The following is a 19,793-nucleotide window of genomic DNA, read 5'->3' as shown; positions in this document are numbered from 1 at the left end:
GGGGGGGGGGTAAGCTTTCGTGACTCTGAGGAGCTATGATTCAGACAACACATTTGTGTAGTATCTACTAGGTGGCAAGCACTGTTCACATGTGTTAATTCATTTGATCCTGCCCTACAATTTAGATACTTTGGTTATCCTCATTTTACAGCTTGGGGAACTGAGGCACACAGAGAGGACGTAAGTTAAGTTCTCACGGCTCAGTAGTGACAGAGTGGAATTTGAAGCTGGCCAGTCTGGCTCGGGGCCCACTGCTGTCTGCCGGTCTCATCTGTGCTGGATAGAGGGTATGGAGCTTTCTGTCTTTGTTCCCAGGGCCTGGCGCACAGTAGGCATAAATATTTGGTGAGGGAATGAATGAACTGATGTGTATATATGTATCAGGTGTTCTTGTTATTTTCAGGGTGAGCCTCAGATGTGAGAACCACTTGAAACCAATTAGATGTAAGCGTCCGAGAGCAGTTTAGCTTAGGGCCAGCTGTGAACTTGGAGAAATTGCCTTGGAAGCAGTTGCTGTGCTTTGGTCTCTGGTCTGAGAGTGACCCCTTGTGATTTTAAAGAGGAAGGGCAGACGGGAGAAACCACCTTCCCCTCTGGTTTTCTTGCCACTCCAGGGCGCCCCTCCAGTATCAGTGTGCTGTGCGTATCGCCAAAGCCTGGGCCTTATCTTAGGGTGGGGGCTGTGAGTCTGCATAAAATGTCTGAAGCCTCAGAAAGCGGAAAGTGTCACAGTTGATCTGTGGCATCTGGCACTACTTTGAAGGCTTTCCGAGCCACTTGGCATCCCAGAGGGCTGTACCTGACCCAGTGATGGCCTGTCTCATGCTTTGTGTGGAGAACTGGGGCCTGTGATCAGTAAGATCTGGGTACAGGCCCTCGAGGGAGGCCCTTTCCTTGGTGAGGGAAGAGGTGTGTATCAGACACATGGGAACAGACCTTACAAGAACACATGATCAAGGTGGGAGTGCTCTTCCGACCCTCCTCCTCTCCTTCTCCCGTCATCGTGCCTTTTCCATGGGAATAAAGCTTCTACTCCTTAGAAGTACTTGTACTTGCCTCCATGGTAGGCTCTGAATCTGAAATATGGGGATGAACAAGGGCCACATGGCCCTGACCTGGAACAGGAGCACTGTCTCAGGGCTTTGGGTGGACTGGACCGTCAGGATGTGAACAGTGTCATGGAACAGACTTCTTTTACTGAATTAAGTTCTGTTTCCCTGCTGACTCCCTTGCTGTTTCCAGGCACTCTGTCTTATGAGAAGTCTTTATTTGCTGGGAGTGTTTGAGGTCTTCCAAGTTTCTTTGTCCCTGATGAGTGTCAGCACACTGTCGTGGGGAGGCTTCGTTGGGGTTCCTGGGAGTGAGCCCCGCAGCCTCTTGCACGGGCCCCAGAACAGGCCAAAGTACCAGGGCATCAGGCTTGAAGTTGGCCCACCAGGGGCTCTTGCTTCCTGACAGTGCTGCTATGTCCTCTCCTCCCAGGTACCTCATCAACTTCCTCCTGGACGCCACCGTAGGCATGCTGCTCATCTACGTGGGCGTGCGTGCTGTCAGCGTCTTGGTGGAGTGGCAGCAGTGGGAGTCTCTGCGTTTTGGCGAATATGGTAACGTAGCACGGACATTGGTAACGTCGTATGGAGTGTGGGGGGCGCTTCCTAGAGGGGGCTCTGCTCCTTGTCCCATACAGCCCTCCAGGCCAGTGGATTCAAGGGTTCAGGAGCCGGTGACTGTCTCCTCTGTGTGCTTGTGGGGCCAGTTCTGGTCCCCTGCTGGTATCTGAGTGCCACACGTCTGAGGTGGGTAGGTACGCACATCACTGCCACTAGACCACAGGAGCCAAGAGACCCTGGACACAGGGAGAGCCACAGCATTGGCCTCTTCCACCAGAGGGCACTGGAGGCCACACCTGCTGGCTGTAAGGCCACCTCACTGTGCCGAGCTTCCCACTGAGTACACACCGCCTGCCCACCTCGTTAGAGAAGGGACAGCTCTTGGTTTGGGAGGTGCTCAGTAGGGAGCTGGCCCTCTTTGTGCCGCATGTCTGTGCTTGTCCTGCCATTGGGCCATTTCACTACAGGGGCTGCAGGGCAAGATGGAGGATTCTCCCCTCCCTGGGGCCAAGTTGCCTTGCTGTCTCCTGACAGTAGGCTGGCCCCCACCGGTTTCTGGCACATACGGCTGCCAGGGACACCAGGTGCATCCTCCCTCAAAGAGACGTGGCTTAAAACAGGTGACCTCTGGCTGCTAGCTCATCTTTGACCCACCCCCCTCTCCTCAGGCCCCAGGGACAATGGCCTGGGCAGGAAGTTCCCCTGAGGCTGTCTCCCAGCACAAACACATCGCCCTTGACTTCAACTTCGTACTCCCAGGGAAGCGGCTGGCTGTGGCCTGAGCCGGGCTGCAGAGACAGGTGCCTCCTTCAGGCCTTGCCACACCCTGGGAATTCAGGACCACCTTCATAGCTGGTCCCTACTGTCTGGGAGCAGGAGCTCCTGGTCTCAGTGGGAACAGCATCAGCGGGGCCTTGGCCACATAGGGGCACACACAGAACAGAAGGGAAGGAATTCTGGACCTCCACTCTGTTTCCTGTTCATACCTTCCACAGAGCTCCTGGGTCTGGGCCTCAGGGCCGGTCACTCCTAGATGACTGAAAACTCACAAGGCACCAACATGTAAAAGGAGCCGATTCATGGAGCTGGCTCTGAGTGCCTTGGGTATTTCTAGAAATCTTAAGTAATTGTTTGTCCCCATTGAGGGGAGATGAACTCAGGGGAGGGCTTTTCTTAGCCCCGTTACTCGATGCCTGGTGAGTCATGGACTTAAAGATAGTGTCTGACACACAGTGTGTGCTCCTGTGGCTCAAGAGAAGGCTTCTGAGAAGCCCCGAGTCATGACTCCTCAGCTTAGAGGACACACTCGGACCACAGCGGTGCCATCCTCATTTATAGGCTCATGCCCAGAGAGGTTAAGTGACACAGCGAGCCAGTGCACAGCTGAGGTGGGGCGGGGGGCGGGGGGGGGGGTCTCCTCTCCCACCAACTCCAAGGACGGTGCTGCTCACTGCTTGCCACTGAAACCCGTCCCGGAAGGCGGGGCTCTGGACTGCACTGTGGTGACCAGTGCTGTGGGAGGTGCACCCATGGCCCCTTGATGACTCGCGGGAGGGGAGGCCAGGCTGGCCCTGTCACAGCAGGCACTGCACCCATCCCCAGTGTGTTGGGGAGGCAGCAGCTGTCTGAGCTGCTTGCTTCCGTGCAGTCCTGTCTTCCCACCACTGCATTTAGGAACCCAAGTCTTCAAGCCGGGTGTCTCCAGATGTAGCTGCCCCTTATCCAGGACCATCCTGAGTCCTCCCTCCCTAGGCTGACGGAGGACAGCACATGTGATGTTCCCTCATTCTGTTTCTGTCCATGTTACCGGTTTCTATCGCTGCTATAAAAAGTTACCAGGAAATTAGTGGCTTCAAATAACACGGATTTCTTGCCTTACAGTCGTAGTTCAGACATCCCACGTGCGCCTCCCTGGGCTAAAGTCAAGGTGTCGGCAGGACTGGTTCCTTCTGGAGTCTCTAGGGGGGCACCCGTGTCCTTGTCTTTTCCCGCTCCTAGAGGCTGCCTGCACTGCCTGGTCGTGGCCCCTTCCTCCCTCCGAGGGGCCCGCAACCGGTCCTCTCACGCAGTATCACGCTGACCTTCCAGCACCTCCTTCCAGCTTGAAGTGCCCTTGTGAGCACTCTGGGCCCACCTGGATACTGCAGGATGCTCTCCCTTTCTTAGAATCGGCTGGTTAGCGACCTCCCTCCCCTCTGCCAGGTTACCTGACACGCGCACAGGTTCCTGGGACTAGGATGTGGTCTCTCTGTGGGACCGTTATTCTGTCTCCTGCAGCTGTTGACCAGCCCACTGCTTGAGGCCATGGTTCCATGTAAGCCCCAGAGCTCTCTTCTCAGCTAAGCGAAGAAGAAGGGCTTGTTTTCTAGGTGCTTCCTTTGTCCCTAGAGGAGAGGGTGAACTTGCTGAGAAGCACCTGGGACTTGAGGAATCAGCCACGCGGCCCTGAGGGGTGAGACGAGATCCAGGTGACAGGTGTGCTTACAGTCAGATGACCAGGCAGCTTCTCCCCAAGCGGAAGCTCTGAAAGTGGGGTCTCTGCCCCAGGGGCACCAGTGGTTTGTGGGTTTTGCTGCCTGCCCCTGTCCTAATGGTCCCTTCCTGAAGCCTTGAGAGACAAACATGTTCTGTCCGTTTGTCCCCTATTCCTGCGATTTATCCTGAGGAACTTATTCAATAAAAAAACACCCATGGGGGCACCTGGGTGGCTCAGTCGGTCAAGCGTCCGACTTTGGCTCAGGTCATGATCTTGCGGTCTGTGAGTTCGAGCCCCGCATCGGGCTCTGTGCTGGCAGCTCAGAGCCTGGAGCCTGCTCTCGATTCTGTGTCTCCCTCTCTCTCTGCCTCTCCCCTGCTCATGCTCTGTCTCTCTCTCTCTCTGTCAGAAATAAATAAACATTAAAAAAAAAATTAAAAAAAAAAACAAAAAAACACCCATGTGTGAACCTGAGGCTGTCCATTGTGGTAAAAAGCAGGACACATCGAGAATGCCTGACGTGTCTGTTTTTAAACGATGAGACAGTGGGGAACATCTGAAAGGCTCTCAAATGAAACAAATCTGAAAAACAAACCGCACATGTGCCCATTCCAGCTGGGGCTGCATGTGGTCCGGACACAGCAGAGGAAGGGACGTGTGGGAGCAGGTTTGCACAGGTTTTTTTTCATTTTTTTCCACCATGTTTTTTATTAAAGCGTGTAAATGAAACAAGCCGCAGCTGCAGCTAAGCTTTGAGGGGGCAACACGAGGGGAGGGAGGAAAACACGTCCCCCTTTGTCAGTCACCTCAAGCTGAAGGGCAGAGGGAGCAGACACACAGAGCAAGTGGGTTTTCTCTTGACATTAAGTGTGGCCCCTTGTTCTGTTGACTTTAAACACGGCAGTCCCCATTCAGAGATACTGCCTGCTAGTGCTCTGTCTCCAATCTTAATGATTTTTAACAAATATTTTGATTGGTTGTTTCTGAGAACTTTTCTCGGTAAGGTCACGTAGTTTACTGAGGGGATTACAGAACTCCATTAAAAGTCTGGCTAGGAGGGATTGTGCTTCTGAAGTGGTTTCTTGGCTCAGCTGCGTCTAATCCCAAAAGTGAAAGTAGACAGAACGAGCTCAAAGGAAGGCCCTTTGGCTCTTCTGCATGCCTTCTGTACCCTTCTCCCGAGGCTTTCCAGAAAAGGGAATGGCCTGATGTTGTGTCCATTACAGCTGCGTGAAGGCATTCACTTGCTCTTCCACTGGCAGGCTCTGGCAGGGCTGGGGCCTGTGACAGGGATGGCTACGGAAACCATAGACTCCAACGAGAAGCTGGCGCCTTCTCTCTGGGTCACGTTCTCTTCTCACTGCCTATATTAGGGCCTTTGCCTCCCCTGAAAAGCTACCGTCTACCCTGCTCTTCTGGTCAGCGGTGGTCATACAAGTGCAGCAGAGCTCCCAGAGCCGGCCCCGGGGGACCCCACCCCACTCTCCCTGCATCTCCCACTTTGGGGAGGCATGTGTGGCTCCCCGGGAGGCCCATCCTGTGGGTTCTGCCTGTCCCTGAGGATACAGATCCTTCCCTGGGACTGGTCCTCCACCCTTCCTTCTAGTCCCTGTTGAAACATTCTGGAGGCCCTCCAGGGCCTGCGTGTACCCCAGCTTGGACTGTTGGGATTTCTCCATTTCTCAAACACGGTGAGTGATGGGATCACAGATGGACCCTTGGCACAGCCCCAAGGCACAGCCCCTCACTGCTGCCCCCTTGCTGTGAGGGCTGCCCACTTTTCTTCTTTGTCCCCAGCCAAAGCTGTCTTGGGCTGCCCTGTGTAGACAGAATCAGAATCCCTCTGGTCCGAATTCTGCCTTCAGGGCTGAGGGCGGCAGGGACAGCCGGGGAGGGTAGGTGGGGGTAGCAGATGAGCAAAGAGGTTATCTGCTGCCATCACAGTCACAAACATCAGCCAGCCCACAGATGGAGGAAAGGATGGGTGGCACCACAGTCACTGGAAAAATCAACAACGGATAATAATAGCAGTCTTGCTTCACACAGCTCTGCCAGTGGACAAAAAGAGCCAGCTCTCCGAGCCCCAGCAGGGAGCACTTACTAACTTTAGTTTTTTTAATTATATCTTAGAATCTCTTGAAAGAAACGCCACGCTGGTATCTCCAAATTAGGAATTCTCTGATTTTGTCTAAAACACTCGCATTTGTCTACTTGCGCTGAAGTGATTCTTGGTGCTTTCAGGGCTCATTAAGTGGCTTTAGAGCTGGCATTCTGGTGTGAGCTGGGGGCGTGAGGGCTCACAGCGGTGGGTACGGGACAGAGGTGTGGTGTCCGGGCCCCACGTGACTGCACACCCACTGTCCCCACAGGAGACCCTCTGCAGTGTGGAGCCTGGGTTGGGCAGTGTGCTCTTTACATCGTGATCATGATTTTTGAGAAGTCTGTCGTCTTCATCGTCCTCCTCATACTTCAGTGGAAAAAGGTTTGCCTCTTGTCCCTTCTCTACCAGCTCCTTGGGACACCAAGCAAGGTGGTACTTTTTCCCCTACCTCCCACACATTCCCAACCTTATTAGAAAACCAAATTTGTTGTTTCTTTCTTTCTTGCCTGCATGAATGCAGCCTGGATTCCACGTGATAGGGCCACCTGTCGAGAGCAGGAGCTTGTTTTTCCACTTAGCCTCCATCTCTTTGGATCATGCAAACATCTGCTCTAGATTAAGCCTTGGGATACGTAATGGAAGTAAGAGTCCCTGCCCTCGGATTGCTTACTGGCTGATGCGGTCTTTAGGCCTCATGACTGCAACCCTCAGGAGGGTGTTCTCTACATCTGCACATGTCCTCACGCACCCGTCTTTGCCAGTGGTTTAATTGAGCCCTTTGGTGGCACAGGAAGCTCCTGGTTGCACGTTGTTCCCAGGGTTCCCTTGGCTTTGCCCTCTGGCCCCGGTGCCCATTTCCTCCATGTGGCCACATGAAACCAGCCAAAGAGCCTTTGGAAACAAGTAGCTCAGAACTTGGCTTTCCTTTGGTTTTATTTGTATCTGCTTTTTATTTTTTAAGAAAATAAACCAAGGCTTTTCAGAGCTGTTGTCCTTCGGGAGGTGGTTGGGGTGCAGGACTTCTGTAAGAAAGCGGCCTGGCGCCTCATTGCTAGTGTCTGTAATGAGCATCCGCTGACCTTGCTCCCTCTATCTCCCCAAAGCCTCCCCACCCTCCATGCCTCCTGGTGTGTGGTTGTAAGCCCACTACGTTTCCTGAGTCCACAGCCCTGGGCAAGCTGTGAAAGCCCTAACTGCTCCAAGTGCTCTCTCTGGCCTGCCTTGTTAGCAGTCACACTTCGGGACAGCCTGTGCAGCCCTGGGCGTGAGGTGCTCTACCCATCAGAGTTTGGGGGACTGTGGTCTAAGCTATGCCGCCCTGCTCGGGGCCTCATGGATTGACCCGTGCCGCCACCCCCACCCTCAGGTGCCTTCCCTGTGGTGTCTCCCTACCTCACGGAGTCTGCTTCTCTTTACAGGTGGCCCTGTTGAATCCCATTGAAAACCCAGACCTGAAACTGGCCATCGTCATGCTGATCGTCCCCTTCTTTGTCAATGTCAGTGCCATGTTGCATTTTCCTACCCCCACGTGCTCTCTGCCTTCCAGTGTCCCATTCACAGTTCAGAGTCTGACAGAGAAAGCCCCTTTTGGCCCCCACGTCCCTCTGTGTGAGCATTTGCCCTCTCCCCACCCCCACTCCAGACGTGAAGATGGCAGGATTGCTTTCTCAACAGGCACACCCCATGCTCCAGGCCCCCTGTGCAAGATGGAGGGTCCCGGGAACTGTCTTGCCCTCCCTGCCAGGGGACCTCCCACCAACGAGGCCCACCACATGCATGACAAGGATTTCTAGATCAGGATGCCAGGCTTCTATCCCTGTCGTTTACACAGAGCTCTAAGAAAAACTCACAAGCACACTGGCTAGACTTAGGAAACAGTGAGAAGAAATGCTACAGGCACCTGGGGCTGACAGACGTGGCCGACTATGCAGGCCAGCCGCTCAGCCCGTGGAAGGAGCCCCAACCAGGAGCCCAGAGACCTTGTTAGTGGCTAAGGCAAAGGCTCAAGGCAGGCTGTCCCCATCAGTCACCACCACTCGGGGTGAAGAGGGCCAGGGCTTTCTTACCAGTTCTCTGATAAGAAAGTAGAAACAAAGGAAGTGGAGAGTGGGTGTCTCTTTGAAAGCTTGTGAGAGCAGGGGGACTGGATGAGGGTTTTCTTTCCCTTGTCCTGGACGTAATCTGGAGCGGGTAGGAGGCATGCCGATGGGGTCTGCTCTGCTTTCACAAACGGCTTATCCCGGAGTAACGCTCAGGTTCCCTCCCCACAGGCTTTGATGTTCTGGGTAGTGGACAATTTCCTCATGAGAAAGGGGAGGACGAAAGCTAAACTAGAAGAAAGGGGAGCCAACCAGGACTCGAGGAATGGGAGTAAGGTCCGCTACCGAAGGGCCGCATCCCACGAGGAGTCAGAGTCTGAGGTAGGGCTGAGCCCCCGTGCTACCACCCGACCCAGGGAGGTCTCTGGTCTCTGTTTGCATCTGGTCCTCTCAGCACTAGCCAGGGGGAGGGAGAAGAGGCTGACAGCTCCATCTGGCAGGGACCCATCCCTGCAGTCCCTGGCCTTCCCAGGGCAGGAAGGTGGAGCACCCAGTGTGGTGAGGGCCCCGACAGTCCCTCCCCAATCCCTCCGCCAGTGGAGGAAGACAGGGAAGGGAGGGGTTGCCTTTCCCTGCCTTTCCTTCCAGGGAAGCTGGCACAGACTCTCCTGAGCCTGATCATTGACCTTTAAGCATTCAGGCGTTTGAATCCCTGCCCACCACTACAGAGCAGCAGAAGTGTTGGCTGAGCTCACTAGAAAAGTCTAAAACGTAGGGGTAGCCAGACCTTCCCAGGGCACCTCACCTTCCCATATTTTCAGGTTTCCTACATTCAAGGGTTTGGACTTGGAGGAGACTGGTGGTCATAACTAGGAGCATAGAGGCAAAGTTACACTCCCTGGGCAGCCTGCACTTCTGTGTGCTGCAGGGTGAGGCCAAGGCTGCCTCCTGAAAGGGCCTTGTCAGCCCCCAGGGTGGGGCTACAGAAATGGCTGAGGTGACATTTTCCCTGAGAGACCTTCAGACTGCATGAGGTGAACGTGTCTGAAGAGCTCTCTGTAAGACTGATGGTTTTGAGATTGAGGTGTTAACAAAAGCCCTGTGAGGACCCTGGAACAGTTTGTTTAACTCCTGGGGGCATCCTGGAGGGAGTTTTGGAAGCTGGGTAGAAGAGCAAGACAGAGGGTAAGCCCATGTCTTCTCTAGGGGTGCCTAGGATCCGTCCCGGGGCCTGTCGTGTTGTAAGAGCCTGGTGAACATTGGGTGAATGACAAACAGCACTACAGGCAGAAGCAATGACTCATGAGCAGTCTTGCTCATGTGGTATGGCATCTGGGCAATGTGAAATCCATCATGGCCAGAGCGGCCTGTGTTCCTCAGGGTAAGATGGGATGACAAGAAATGAGGTACAGGCAAAGGTCTCGGCGAGACAGGCAAGGTGCTTTGTGATTGGGGCACACATGTACAGGCAGTCGGGAGCCAGAGAGAAGGTTTAATCTGGGAGCCACCAAGGGAGTGGTCCAGGAAGAGGTGATGTCCCCATCCTACCCCCGGGAGAGCATGAGCTCATGGTCCCCTGTACAGCTGCAACTGTCCCTGTCCTTCTGTGATGCCCAGAGGTCTGCGGAGCCAGGCAAGTGGTGTGGCAGGTTGGCAGTGAGTGAGTTTGCCCTGGATGCCCTTGCTCCGTGGCCGAGTCATTCCAGGGATTCAGAAGAGTGAAGGGCTCCTTTTGTCTTCACAAGTTACAAAGTTGGCTTAAAGCAGCTGCTCTGAAACACACCTGCCTCGTATGTGCTCCACAGATGTTTTCTTTTCCTCTTGAGAAAGGGGACTCTTTTGTTTGCTTTTGCTTTATTGAAGGCAACTTCAAAGACTTGTGATGCCCCTGGTCAAGATTGGGCTTTTTTGCCAGGATGACCTTAGGTTGTGGGTCCTTGCTGAGTTTGCTCTGACTGGGGTTCCGTTCCAGCCGGAGGTTGGATGGAGAAGTGGGGAGCACTCCAGAGAGGCGGGTATGTCAGCTCGATGCTGGTTTCAGTAGCCCGTGAATATCCTGAGAGTAAGTGAAGTCTGGGGTGGTCTTACTCTGTAAAGGGGCCTCCCCATCACCCTTTCCTCAAGAAACACGAGACCAGAGGCCTCCTACAGGGGTCGGCACCCTGGTGCTGGGGTGGAGGGAGGGCAGAGGAAGAAGGCACCGCTGGTGGTGACGCAGACCGTGCCTCCCCCGCCCCCCGCCTCAGATCCTGATCTCGGCCGATGACGAGATGGAGGAGTCTGACGTAGAGGAAGACCTGCGCAGACTGACCCCCCTGAAGCCCGCGAAGAAGAAGAAGCACCGCTTCGGGCTGCCCGTGTGACACACTCCTGCGCTGGGGTCAGGTTTGGGGGCCCAGCCGGCTGCCGGGTCCTTCCTTCTCTCCTCCCTGCCCTTCCTCTTCTACCTCCGCCCCTCTTGCCGTCTCCGCCCGCTCCCAGACTACTGTGACTCGACAGAGGGAGGACGGGCCGGCGCCGAGGGGTTTGCGGCAGCCGGAGGCTCCCACTCAGTTGCACTACAAACACTGACCAAATATGCAAGCGAGGCGTTTTGTCTGTCTGTCGTTGTCCCAGACGGTGTTGTGAGGGACCCAGAAGCCCCGTCCTGTGTCTGGCTGGGTGGCATCGAGGAGGGAAACACGCACACACACAGGCTGTGGGCAGAACCTTTCCGCAAGGCTCTGGGCGCGTGGACACATAACACGTTTGGGGCTAAAAGTCACTCATTGACCAAGTTGGAACCGCAATGCTTTCTTACTCGAAATGGCTTTGTAACTACTGATTTCTAAAGCCGGTTTTATGAGCTGTCACAGTGTTAATGTTTTTTGAGTATGTGTTTATTTCCTATGGGACTAATGGGCAAAACATAGATTTTTTAAGTCTTCCGTACGCTGTTGACTTTTATATTTTTAAGTTATATTTTCATACTATTGTATTTAAAAACTCTTTTTAATCCCCAAAGAAATGGGTTTGTTTGCCTTCCATGAGATGTGAACTGGTGGGAAGAAAAAGTCAAGAGTTTTGTTAATTTGGAATATTTGTAGGCAATCTGCGATAAGATGAGGTAAATGGTCTCAGCAGGAAGGGAAATGAAGCCTTATCTGAAAGGAACAAACCCAGTGAGTCTGTGTAGGGCAGGCCTGACTGGGAGGCAGCTGGTCTGAAGGTCGAGCTAGGGCCCTGGTGCGTGTGGGACAGGAAGTGCTCTGTCCAGTGGCTTGGTTTTTCTGCTGGCAGGTAGAGGTTTTAGTTAAATGTGACCAAGAAAAGAGCCTAAGAGGTCTGTGTCCAGAGAAACTGAGACCTCGAGGCCAGCCCTGTGTGTTCCCTGTCTCTCTTCAGAGCCTCCAAATCTGTAGTTTAAAATTCAGTCTGGGCCTCCTTGCCTCCCACTGGTGCAGCCTTCAGAACCAGCTGCTGGACCAGCCCCAGGAACTTCCTCCCAGGCTGCCCTCTGCCTGTTGTCTTACTGTCATCCCCTTGTTTTGCACAATAGTCTGAGGAACCCCTGCCTGCCCAGTGATCCTGTTTCTCACGTCCTTCAAAGATACAGGGCAGCTGGGGACGGGGCAGGTTGAGGTGCAAGAGCTTACCATCTGCCTCCACAGGTAGGCGAGGTGCTTCTAAGCCCATGTGCCCTCCCTGGGGAGCGGCCCCACTCCTCAGCATGGCCACAGGCCCCCGTAGCTTTAGGAGTCTGCTGACCACAGTGGAATGAGTTGGCCTGGGCACTTGTCCTACTGTGGAAGCAGCACGGTGGAGCAGCCAGGGTTTTGTCAGAGCCCAGAGGCAGCCACAGAAATTAAGGAATAGATAACTACACCACTAAGGTGGGAGCTGGAAGTGAGACAGGTGCAGAGAGGCCACCTGGTCCAGAACCTTCCTTTTAGACCTACATACAAAAGTGCTGCCCTTGTGTAGATTGGGTCTGAATTGTAGCGTGGGAGCCAAACTGTTAAGCCCTGGGCCTGCCTCACCTTTCACATCCCACCCAGGGGCAGGGCAGGGGGAGTGGGCTTCTCAGCCCTTCTTCCCGTGGGAGTCTGGACCCAGAGGGCTGAGAGGAACTGGGACCTGTCACTGCCGTGAGCAGCGACTCTGCAAAAGTGGGCATCTGCCGCAGGAGGCAAGATTGCTTGCAAGACTAGAGGCTGTATCCGCTTCTGCCCTCATTTAGGCTGTTAACCCCCTCCCGTCCCTGGCCACGGTGAGGTGTCTGCCCTGGAGAATCGGTGCTGGGGAAGACCAGAACTGACGTTGTGCCTGCTGCACATCAGCCCCTCGTGGCATTGCTGGCTCCCTGTACTTTTCCCTCCTGTTTCATTTTGTCTGAACAACCTGTGCCCATCGCTGTTTCCTGCACCTTACTGAGCTCAGAATCAGAGATGTGCTTTCAGCCTTGAGCTCCAGGCACAGCGAGTGGGAGAGACACAGTCCATGAAAGATGGAAAGTAGGGGTTATGTAAGCCTCGACAATCTGTTCTTCCGAAGGCCCTTCCCAGTGCCTGCTGGGCAGTGGGTTTGGGGGACAAAGTGGTGGAGAGTGAGTGGTGGTTTTTCCCTGTATCCTGATTTTCAATAAGGGCTTTAGTCTCTGAGCCACAGTCATAGAGCTGGCTGACTAGGGGATGAGTGTCTAATCATAGAGGGCCTTGTGGTGTGTGGGACTGGACAGTGTGGCCTTGCCTGTTTGGCCTTATCTTCCTGTGTGTGTGTGTGCATGGGTGTATAACACACACACACACACACACACACACACACACACACACACACAGAGTTTGTATTCCCTGGAGTGTTTCCTGCAGTCACTGGGGGTTTTTCTGTGGTACACTGTCCCAGGAGAGACCAGATGCAGAGGACCATGGTCAGAACTTCCCCTGAGCTGTCCTCCCTCCCTCCCTGGGATGAGTCTCCTCTCCACCTGCCCCAAGGTGCCTTACGAGGTACAGCTCTTTACCCAGCCACATGGCAAGTGTCACTGTGCTTGAGAAACCATGAGACACCAACTGGACATTGTGTGCTATCCATCTGATCTGTCCAAGAGTGGACCTTGGCCAAGCCATGCATGATGAAAGCTTATAAGTCAAGGTCATGAACAAGTTTCTTGTAACTGATGGAAATAACCTGATGAGGTAAAACTGTCACATCTCAATGGAAGGAATCATTGTTGGCCTTATTTCCTTTTGTTGTCAGTGGCATGTGGACAGTGGCAAAGGGGGATGTTGGTGAGATCCTGGGCCGCAGTGGCTTCTTGGTCTGCTCAGAAGACCTTCGAGATAAGGGCCCGTGGCCCATTAGTTAACCCACAGGCATGCTGGCGGCCTCCTGCCTCAAGCTTTAACTGGTGCCCCTTCCTGGCAACAGGGAGTCCTAGGCGAGTATTGTCCTATCATGCCTTTAAAGGGAAAAGATAAGGCTCAAATCCTAGGCAGTGTAGTCCTGTGGCCTGCAGCACAGAGGCCCCATCTGTCAGCTGCCCAGGAGCCCACTCTGGCCTCCAGACAACAACTCACTGGCCTTTTCACAGCCAGGCCAACATAGACAGCTCTAGGAACTTCTCATTGGCCAAAGCAGCCACCTTGTAGGGTGTAGGGTTGGCGTTGAGATGTTGCACACACTTCCAGCCAGGAGTGGAGAGCTCTCTGCTTTGCCCTGTGCGGCACTGGCAGCTCTGAAGGGCTTTGCTCTTGGTGAGGGACTTCTGGTCCAATGGCTGTCAGCTACTTGAGCTCCTGGCTAGGTGGGTGGGTTGGTTTCATTTGATTTCTCTTTTCATGATGTTTCTTAGAACTCAGACCAACGTGAGCAAACCGTGGCTTATTTCCACTGCCCTTCTGGTGGGGGTGTTTAATCAGTGATGACTCACAGAAACCCGTTTTTGAAATGAAAGGGAAGATGATGTACTTAACATTGTACAATGGTTTACAATAAAGTTTCACATCTTAATACATTTTTTAAAAAAAAAACCATCACTTGTGGCTGTGGTTGTGTGTTCTTTGGAGTTGAAACAGCTTAATGGGGTCAAGAAGATTTCCCCAGTGAGTTAGAAGATTCTCCCCCAGGAAGCCAAGTGTGAATGAACCTACATCACCTCGTGACACACACCGGAGCCAGAATCTGCCAAGGGAACAAGCTAAAAGTACTCTTGCCTTTTCCACTTACCTGCTAAGGCGAGTAAAAGCTGCTTTACCTCCTCCTGAGGAGCAAGCAGTACTGGGAGGTTGAGGGGTGAGGAGCAAGGCCACAGGGCTGGGAGGCAGGTGCCTCCCTGGGCAGAGCCAGCTGGGGTGGCGGGATTGGGGGCAATGCCAAAGCACCCTTCCCAGGCTGGGCCCACCCTTGGTGCCTTTCGGCCCCGTTTGCAGTCCTGGGTCTGTGCCCCTGAGCGCTGGTCTCAGATGGAGCCTGGCAGTCCTCTCATTGGCCTCCTGGGACTTGGAGGGGGAGATTGGAGGCATGACAGCAGTGGAGTGGTATTCGGGATAACCAAGTGTCAGTGCCTGGTGGGGTTCTGTCTGCCTGGAGCCTCCAAGGATAAAAATAATCCCCACCACACACTGACCAGGAGATGGAATGTGGCCGACCTCCCACCCACATCCCCTCCCCACACCCATCTCAGGTGGAGAATTCTGCCTTGCACCCCGAGGGTCTCCCCTTCAGGGATGGGCTATTAGGAGCTAGCAGAAAGCTAAATGGCCTTCAGGAGAGACCTTGGGCCTGTCCCTCTCTCCACAGCTCAGTGCCTGGAATGGGCTTGGATCTCGCCCACCTGCTTTCAGCAACCTAAATGTCAGGCCAGGCACCTTTGGGTGACCTCACCCAGTCAGAGGCTCTGTGCCCTTCCCTGCCTACACTCACCGGTGCCCTTACCACAAAGCAGGTTTTCTTCTGGTCCTTTCTGGGCACTTTACCTCCCGCCTTTTGTCCCTTTGCTACCCTTGCACTAGGAGCCAGGCAGAGGGCAAAAACACAGATGAAGCAGCTCCCCGAGCTTCTCACAGCCTCAGCTGCTCACCTGTGAACCATGGGGGGCTGTGCTCACTGTGAGCAAGTGCTCCCAAGTGTCACACACAGGAAGCTTCTGCTCTGCTGCCGTGCAGGATGGAAAGTCTCTTTTCTCTGGAATCCATAGAAGGGTAAAAGAGAGGGAAAAATAAGCTCAGAGCTGTCCAGCCTAGCCCAGGGCCCTCTCTTCCCTCAGGGACACCCACCGCATTGGGATGGACTCTCCCAGGTGGACAGCTCAGGCTGCCACACACATTCCAGGACCCACGCTCATAAATCCTCATTGCGCACTGCCAGGCCTGGCACCTCCCGCCTGCATAAGAGCACCTGTTCTCGAGGGCCCCGGGTCTCCCCAGCTGTCCTTTTCCACCAGGGCTGTGGCCCCCGGGCAGCAGTGCTCAGCGAGCCCCTATCATCTCTAAGAATAAACTCTGAAGCTGCAGGCTGTGCGGACCTGAATCATCGGGAAGCCCATCGAGGAGGGGAGTGGCTTTCCGGGGCAGGCAAGTGGACTATATAAGCCCCAGAGGGCTGGCGCTGCCCCGATCTCTTCCACCGGCTTCTGCCTGCCAGAGGGGAGCCTTTGCAGCAGCTCTCGCACAACGCCCACCATGTCCCAGGTAGGAGGGTCCGGCACAGGCCGGGTTGGTGCCGGGGGGGTGGGGATGGACAGCTGGACACTGTCACCTCTGACAGTTGTGTCCTGAGCTGAACTGCAGGCGTAACGAGAAGCTCTGTGAGCCCCTGGGAGGCCGGGGCTCAGGAGGGGCAGCGCTGGGCCCCAGCTTGCCGGCAAACCCCCATTTATCTTGGGTTTGGTGGTGTTCTGTGGCTTGTCAGGAGGGTAGAGACAACATGTATGATACTTCAATTTGTGTCTGCCTTTGTGTGTGAAGAAGACCATAGGACTCGTTTGTAGCCGTGTGTGTGTGTGTGTGTGTGTGTGTGTGCGCGCGCGTATGCGCGTGCACGCCAGGCAGGATCTGTGGGTGCATAACTTCCCCCAGGCATCTCCCCAGCAGGATATATCTCGGTGCAGGGGGTGTACTGTGTTGCCACAGGATCCCAGCCCAGACTCAGGGACCAGGAATTCCCTGCACCTGTCTCCAGGGCTTAAGAAGGAATGAGGCCTCAGACTCCTGGGCGCCTGGGGTTGAATGGTAGGATAAGCACTGAGTCTGAATATCCCCAGTCTGGAGGGGGATGGACTTGTAGGTCAGTGCTAAGGCATGCTAAGTGGAGGTTCTCCTTGCTATCTGCTCCATGGGTGGGTGCTGACTTCGGACCGACTTCACGGGCATCTGATTCTTCCACCAGATTCCCACCGCAAAACGCACGAGGTAAATGCCAGCAGTTTGGGGGAGAGAGAGACAATCCCTGAGGGGCCCTTGCCACCCAATGAGCAGATCTTGGAATTTACCCAAGGAAACTCCACTCAAAACCAGCCCCTTTCCCCTTTGCCCTTCGTTCCCAGGCCTGAGCCTGGCCAGGCAGGCAGTGTCAGGCCACAGTAGCCAGGGTCCCCATGCTCCTGGTCTGTGGGGGAAGTAGAGAGAGACGTGGAGGTGGGGGTGGAGCACGGTTGGGAGAGCTTCCTGGAAGAGGAGTGCAGCCTTAAATTGGCTTGAGTTCAGTGGCCAGAGAAGAGGGGTCTCAGGGCCAAGGCACTGAGGTAGGAAAGGGCTTTCACCCTTGAGGCCTCGGGTTGTAAGATGAGGTTCTGGGCTCTCCAAGGCTGGTGCTCAGGAGGCCCCCATCAAGAAGAAGCGCCCCCCCGTGAAGGAGGAAGATCTGAAGGGGGCCCGTGGGAACCTGGCCAAGAACCAGGAGATCAAGTCCAAGACCTACCAGGTCATGCGGGAGTGTGGTGAGTATCCTCCTGGGCAGGGGGGGTGGAGGGGGGAGGTGTCAGTGGGAGGGGGGGATGGGGAGAGGGGTCCCAGCATCCTTTCCTGAGTCCACAGCTCCTGAGCGGGGGGGGGGGCGCTCCCCACAAATGCCCCTGCCCACACCTCCCCATCCTGCCCACAGAACTAGCTGGTTCCACCGCCCCGTCGGTGTTCAGCGGCACCCGGACCGGCACCGAGACCGTCTTTGAGAAGCCCAAAGCTGGACCTGCCAAGAGTGTCTTTGGCTAAGAAGTGCACACCATTCCTCTCGCCACTGCCAACTCCTAGATGCAGGAGCCTTTCCCAAAAACTTTTTTTATGCCAGAATACACCTTCTCACCTGCTGCCTCTGGGACTGCCGCCTATCCCTCAGAGCCCTGGTCCCTCAGCCCAGGGAGTCTGCACCGGCACCTGGGGAACAATAAAGAGGATGCCCAAGTGACTCCGGCATTTGGAGGGTGTTAGTTGGTCACCAGCCATAGCCGCTCAGTGTAGGGGAGGGGCAGGTGGGGTAGGGGGTGGGGCATGTTCTGTACCCTTTGTGGGCTTTTGGGAGGTCCCAGAGGATAAGGCAGGTGCCATTACGGCCACTGCCACATGCCAGAAAGTCTTGGACGTGGTGAACTGGCGCTGAGCTGTGTGGCTTCAGACCAGTCTCTGCCTTTCTGAGTCTCAGTTTTCCCTCCCATCTGAAAAGGGACTAGAGCTGGAGCCTGTTGCATAAAACAGGCCACAGTAACACTGCTCAGAGTGAAGCAGGTGGGGGCCCGAGGCTCACCCCTCCCCCTGCCTTCCACAGAGGATGTTGAGATGCTTCCAAGGACACCAAGGCTCTGCAGGACCAGGTCACCTCAAAACCCCTTTCCTCTGGGGCCCTTATTTGTACCACCTCCTTGCCAGCTCACACCCCTTAAAGACAAAACCAGGTCGAGGCCCCTTTCTGGCCAGTGGTAGTCTGCTTACTGAGCTGCTCCTTTCTCAGACTCGGGGTGAGCCTCCCCCTCGCCATTCCCACCGCTCCGCCTGCATTGTGAGAACTCCAGGTCCTTGGCTCATGAGCGGTTCTTCCGTTCTCAGGCTTCAGTGTCCCCTGTGTGCGTGGAACTGTCAGATCCAGGGGACTGCAGAAGTCTGTCCCCCTGTGACGGCAAAGCCATAGGCAGTCCTGCCTGCTGCCTACACGGAAGTCCGCCTGTCCCCTGGGCACGTGGGGGTGGCTGCTTGGAGCCTTCCCCACGTTCTCAGCCAGCATGGCGTCCTTATATAGCTGTCTTCAGGCTGGGCCCGTGCTCTGTGCCCCGAGTGGCCCTTCTGTGGGGCAGGGCCTGGGCCTGCTCACCGTGCTCCTCGGGGGTGGGGGTGGGGGGCTCTTTGCTCAGATTGCTGACCGGGTGTGAAGCCCCGGATGATCCCAACCATATTCAGAGCCAAAGGGCAAGCAGTATAGATGCGCACAGAGATGCTTTCTGGAGGGGAACATTGATTTGCAGCCAGAGACACAGCTCCAGAGTCCTGGATGCTCCTGCCACTGATGGAGGGGAACTTGGGGGCCGGTCACTGCCTCAGAACCTTGTGTGGACCCCCAAAATGGCTACTCCCCTTCCTCCCCACCCCCACTGACAAGTGTCACCAAGTCACCCTCCTTCCTCAACCCAGGACTTGGGACCTGGCCACACTTTCCTGAAGCGACTTTACCTTATCTATGGCCAGACTCGAAAGCTGGGCTATCCCAGAGCCGCCAGGGACGCGAGCACCAGCTGCGTCCGGATCCCTTAATATTTATTCATTTTATTGCTATTTGTTATAAAAGCAGCATTTCAAGTTTATTAAAGAAAAATTGAAAAAAGCTATTGGTAATCCTACCCCAGGCCCTCGGGTGCATTCCTACGGGTCTGGGCTCAGGACAGTGGCACTGCCTTGGTGTGCTGATGGCTGGGTGTCCTGTGCTTTCTCACGCAAGCTGTGAATCATGGGCTCCCTTGGCACGACCGACCTCCACAGGCTATCTGAGTGCACACACCCCCACAATGAATCACCCCCTTCAGGACTTGTGTTGCACGATTTCCTATCAATAAATTACCCGGAAGGAGACTTCCGGGCCACAAGGTGCAGGCATCTTTATGGTTCTCAGTTTGTATTGCCAAAGTGCGGGTCTTGTTCTGGCAGCCTTGCTGGAGTTGAGCCAAGAGGCCTGGCTAGGTTAATGGGGGCTGACAGCAGCCGGGGACCCAAGGAGAGAGAAGGGGACCCCTGGACCCAGCCCCTCTCACCCCAGAAATGAAGTGTCTCCATCCTGCCTTGGCCCCAGCATATCTTGCCCCACTCAGACACTCCAGTGGCTCCTCAGAGCCATTAGGGCCCTCACTGCCCCGTCGCATCAAGCTGGCCTCCGGTCCCCCTGCCTCCTGGAAGCTACCCCCTAGCCCTCCTGTTCTGGGCCATCCCTATTTCCCCCAGACTGGGCTTCTGGAGAGCAGGCTGGTTCACTGGTGTATCTCCCAGACCTAGGGAGCTGGCTGGTGCAATGGCTGGTATGGGGGGTGGTAGTGGCCTGGGGTGACCGTGGACCTTTCAGAAGGGGTGCCGTACCCAACTCCCACCTGAGCTTGCTCTTCCTCGGTACATGTTCCT

General features: G+C 55.1%; 2 protein-coding genes across 2 annotated transcripts in view; both read left to right on the top strand.

Annotated features, from left to right (window-relative positions):
- STIMATE (STIM activating enhancer) overlaps positions 1-14,097 on the top strand; it is a 54,971-nt gene extending 40,874 nt beyond the window's left edge. Inside the window, exons 4-8 of the mRNA XM_049640699.1 lie at positions 1,483-1,604; positions 6,456-6,568; positions 7,606-7,683; positions 8,458-8,607; positions 10,473-14,097. Of these exons, the coding sequence (XP_049496656.1) occupies positions 1,483-1,604; positions 6,456-6,568; positions 7,606-7,683; positions 8,458-8,607; positions 10,473-10,589 (580 nt within the window). The 3' untranslated portion in view covers positions 10,590-14,097. The remainder of the gene's footprint in view (positions 1-1,482; positions 1,605-6,455; positions 6,569-7,605; positions 7,684-8,457; positions 8,608-10,472) is intronic.
- Positions 14,098-15,800: 1,703 nt separating this feature from the next.
- On the top strand, positions 15,801-17,631 carry MUSTN1 (musculoskeletal, embryonic nuclear protein 1). The gene is made up of 3 exons (XM_049640701.1): positions 15,801-15,893; positions 17,008-17,140; positions 17,305-17,631. Exons 1-3 carry the CDS (start codon positions 15,885-15,887, stop codon positions 17,409-17,411), a joined length of 249 nt encoding a protein of 82 aa, XP_049496658.1. The 5' UTR covers positions 15,801-15,884; the 3' UTR covers positions 17,412-17,631.
- Positions 17,632-19,793: the final 2,162 nt, after the last annotated feature.

This window comes from Panthera uncia, chromosome A2 (genome assembly GCF_023721935.1).
Source record: "Panthera uncia isolate 11264 chromosome A2, Puncia_PCG_1.0, whole genome shotgun sequence".
In the NCBI taxonomy this organism is placed as follows: Eukaryota; Metazoa; Chordata; class Mammalia; order Carnivora; family Felidae; genus Panthera; species Panthera uncia.
The sequence above is the reverse complement of the archived record's forward strand: the minus strand, read 5'-3'. Positions and strand labels throughout refer to the sequence as shown.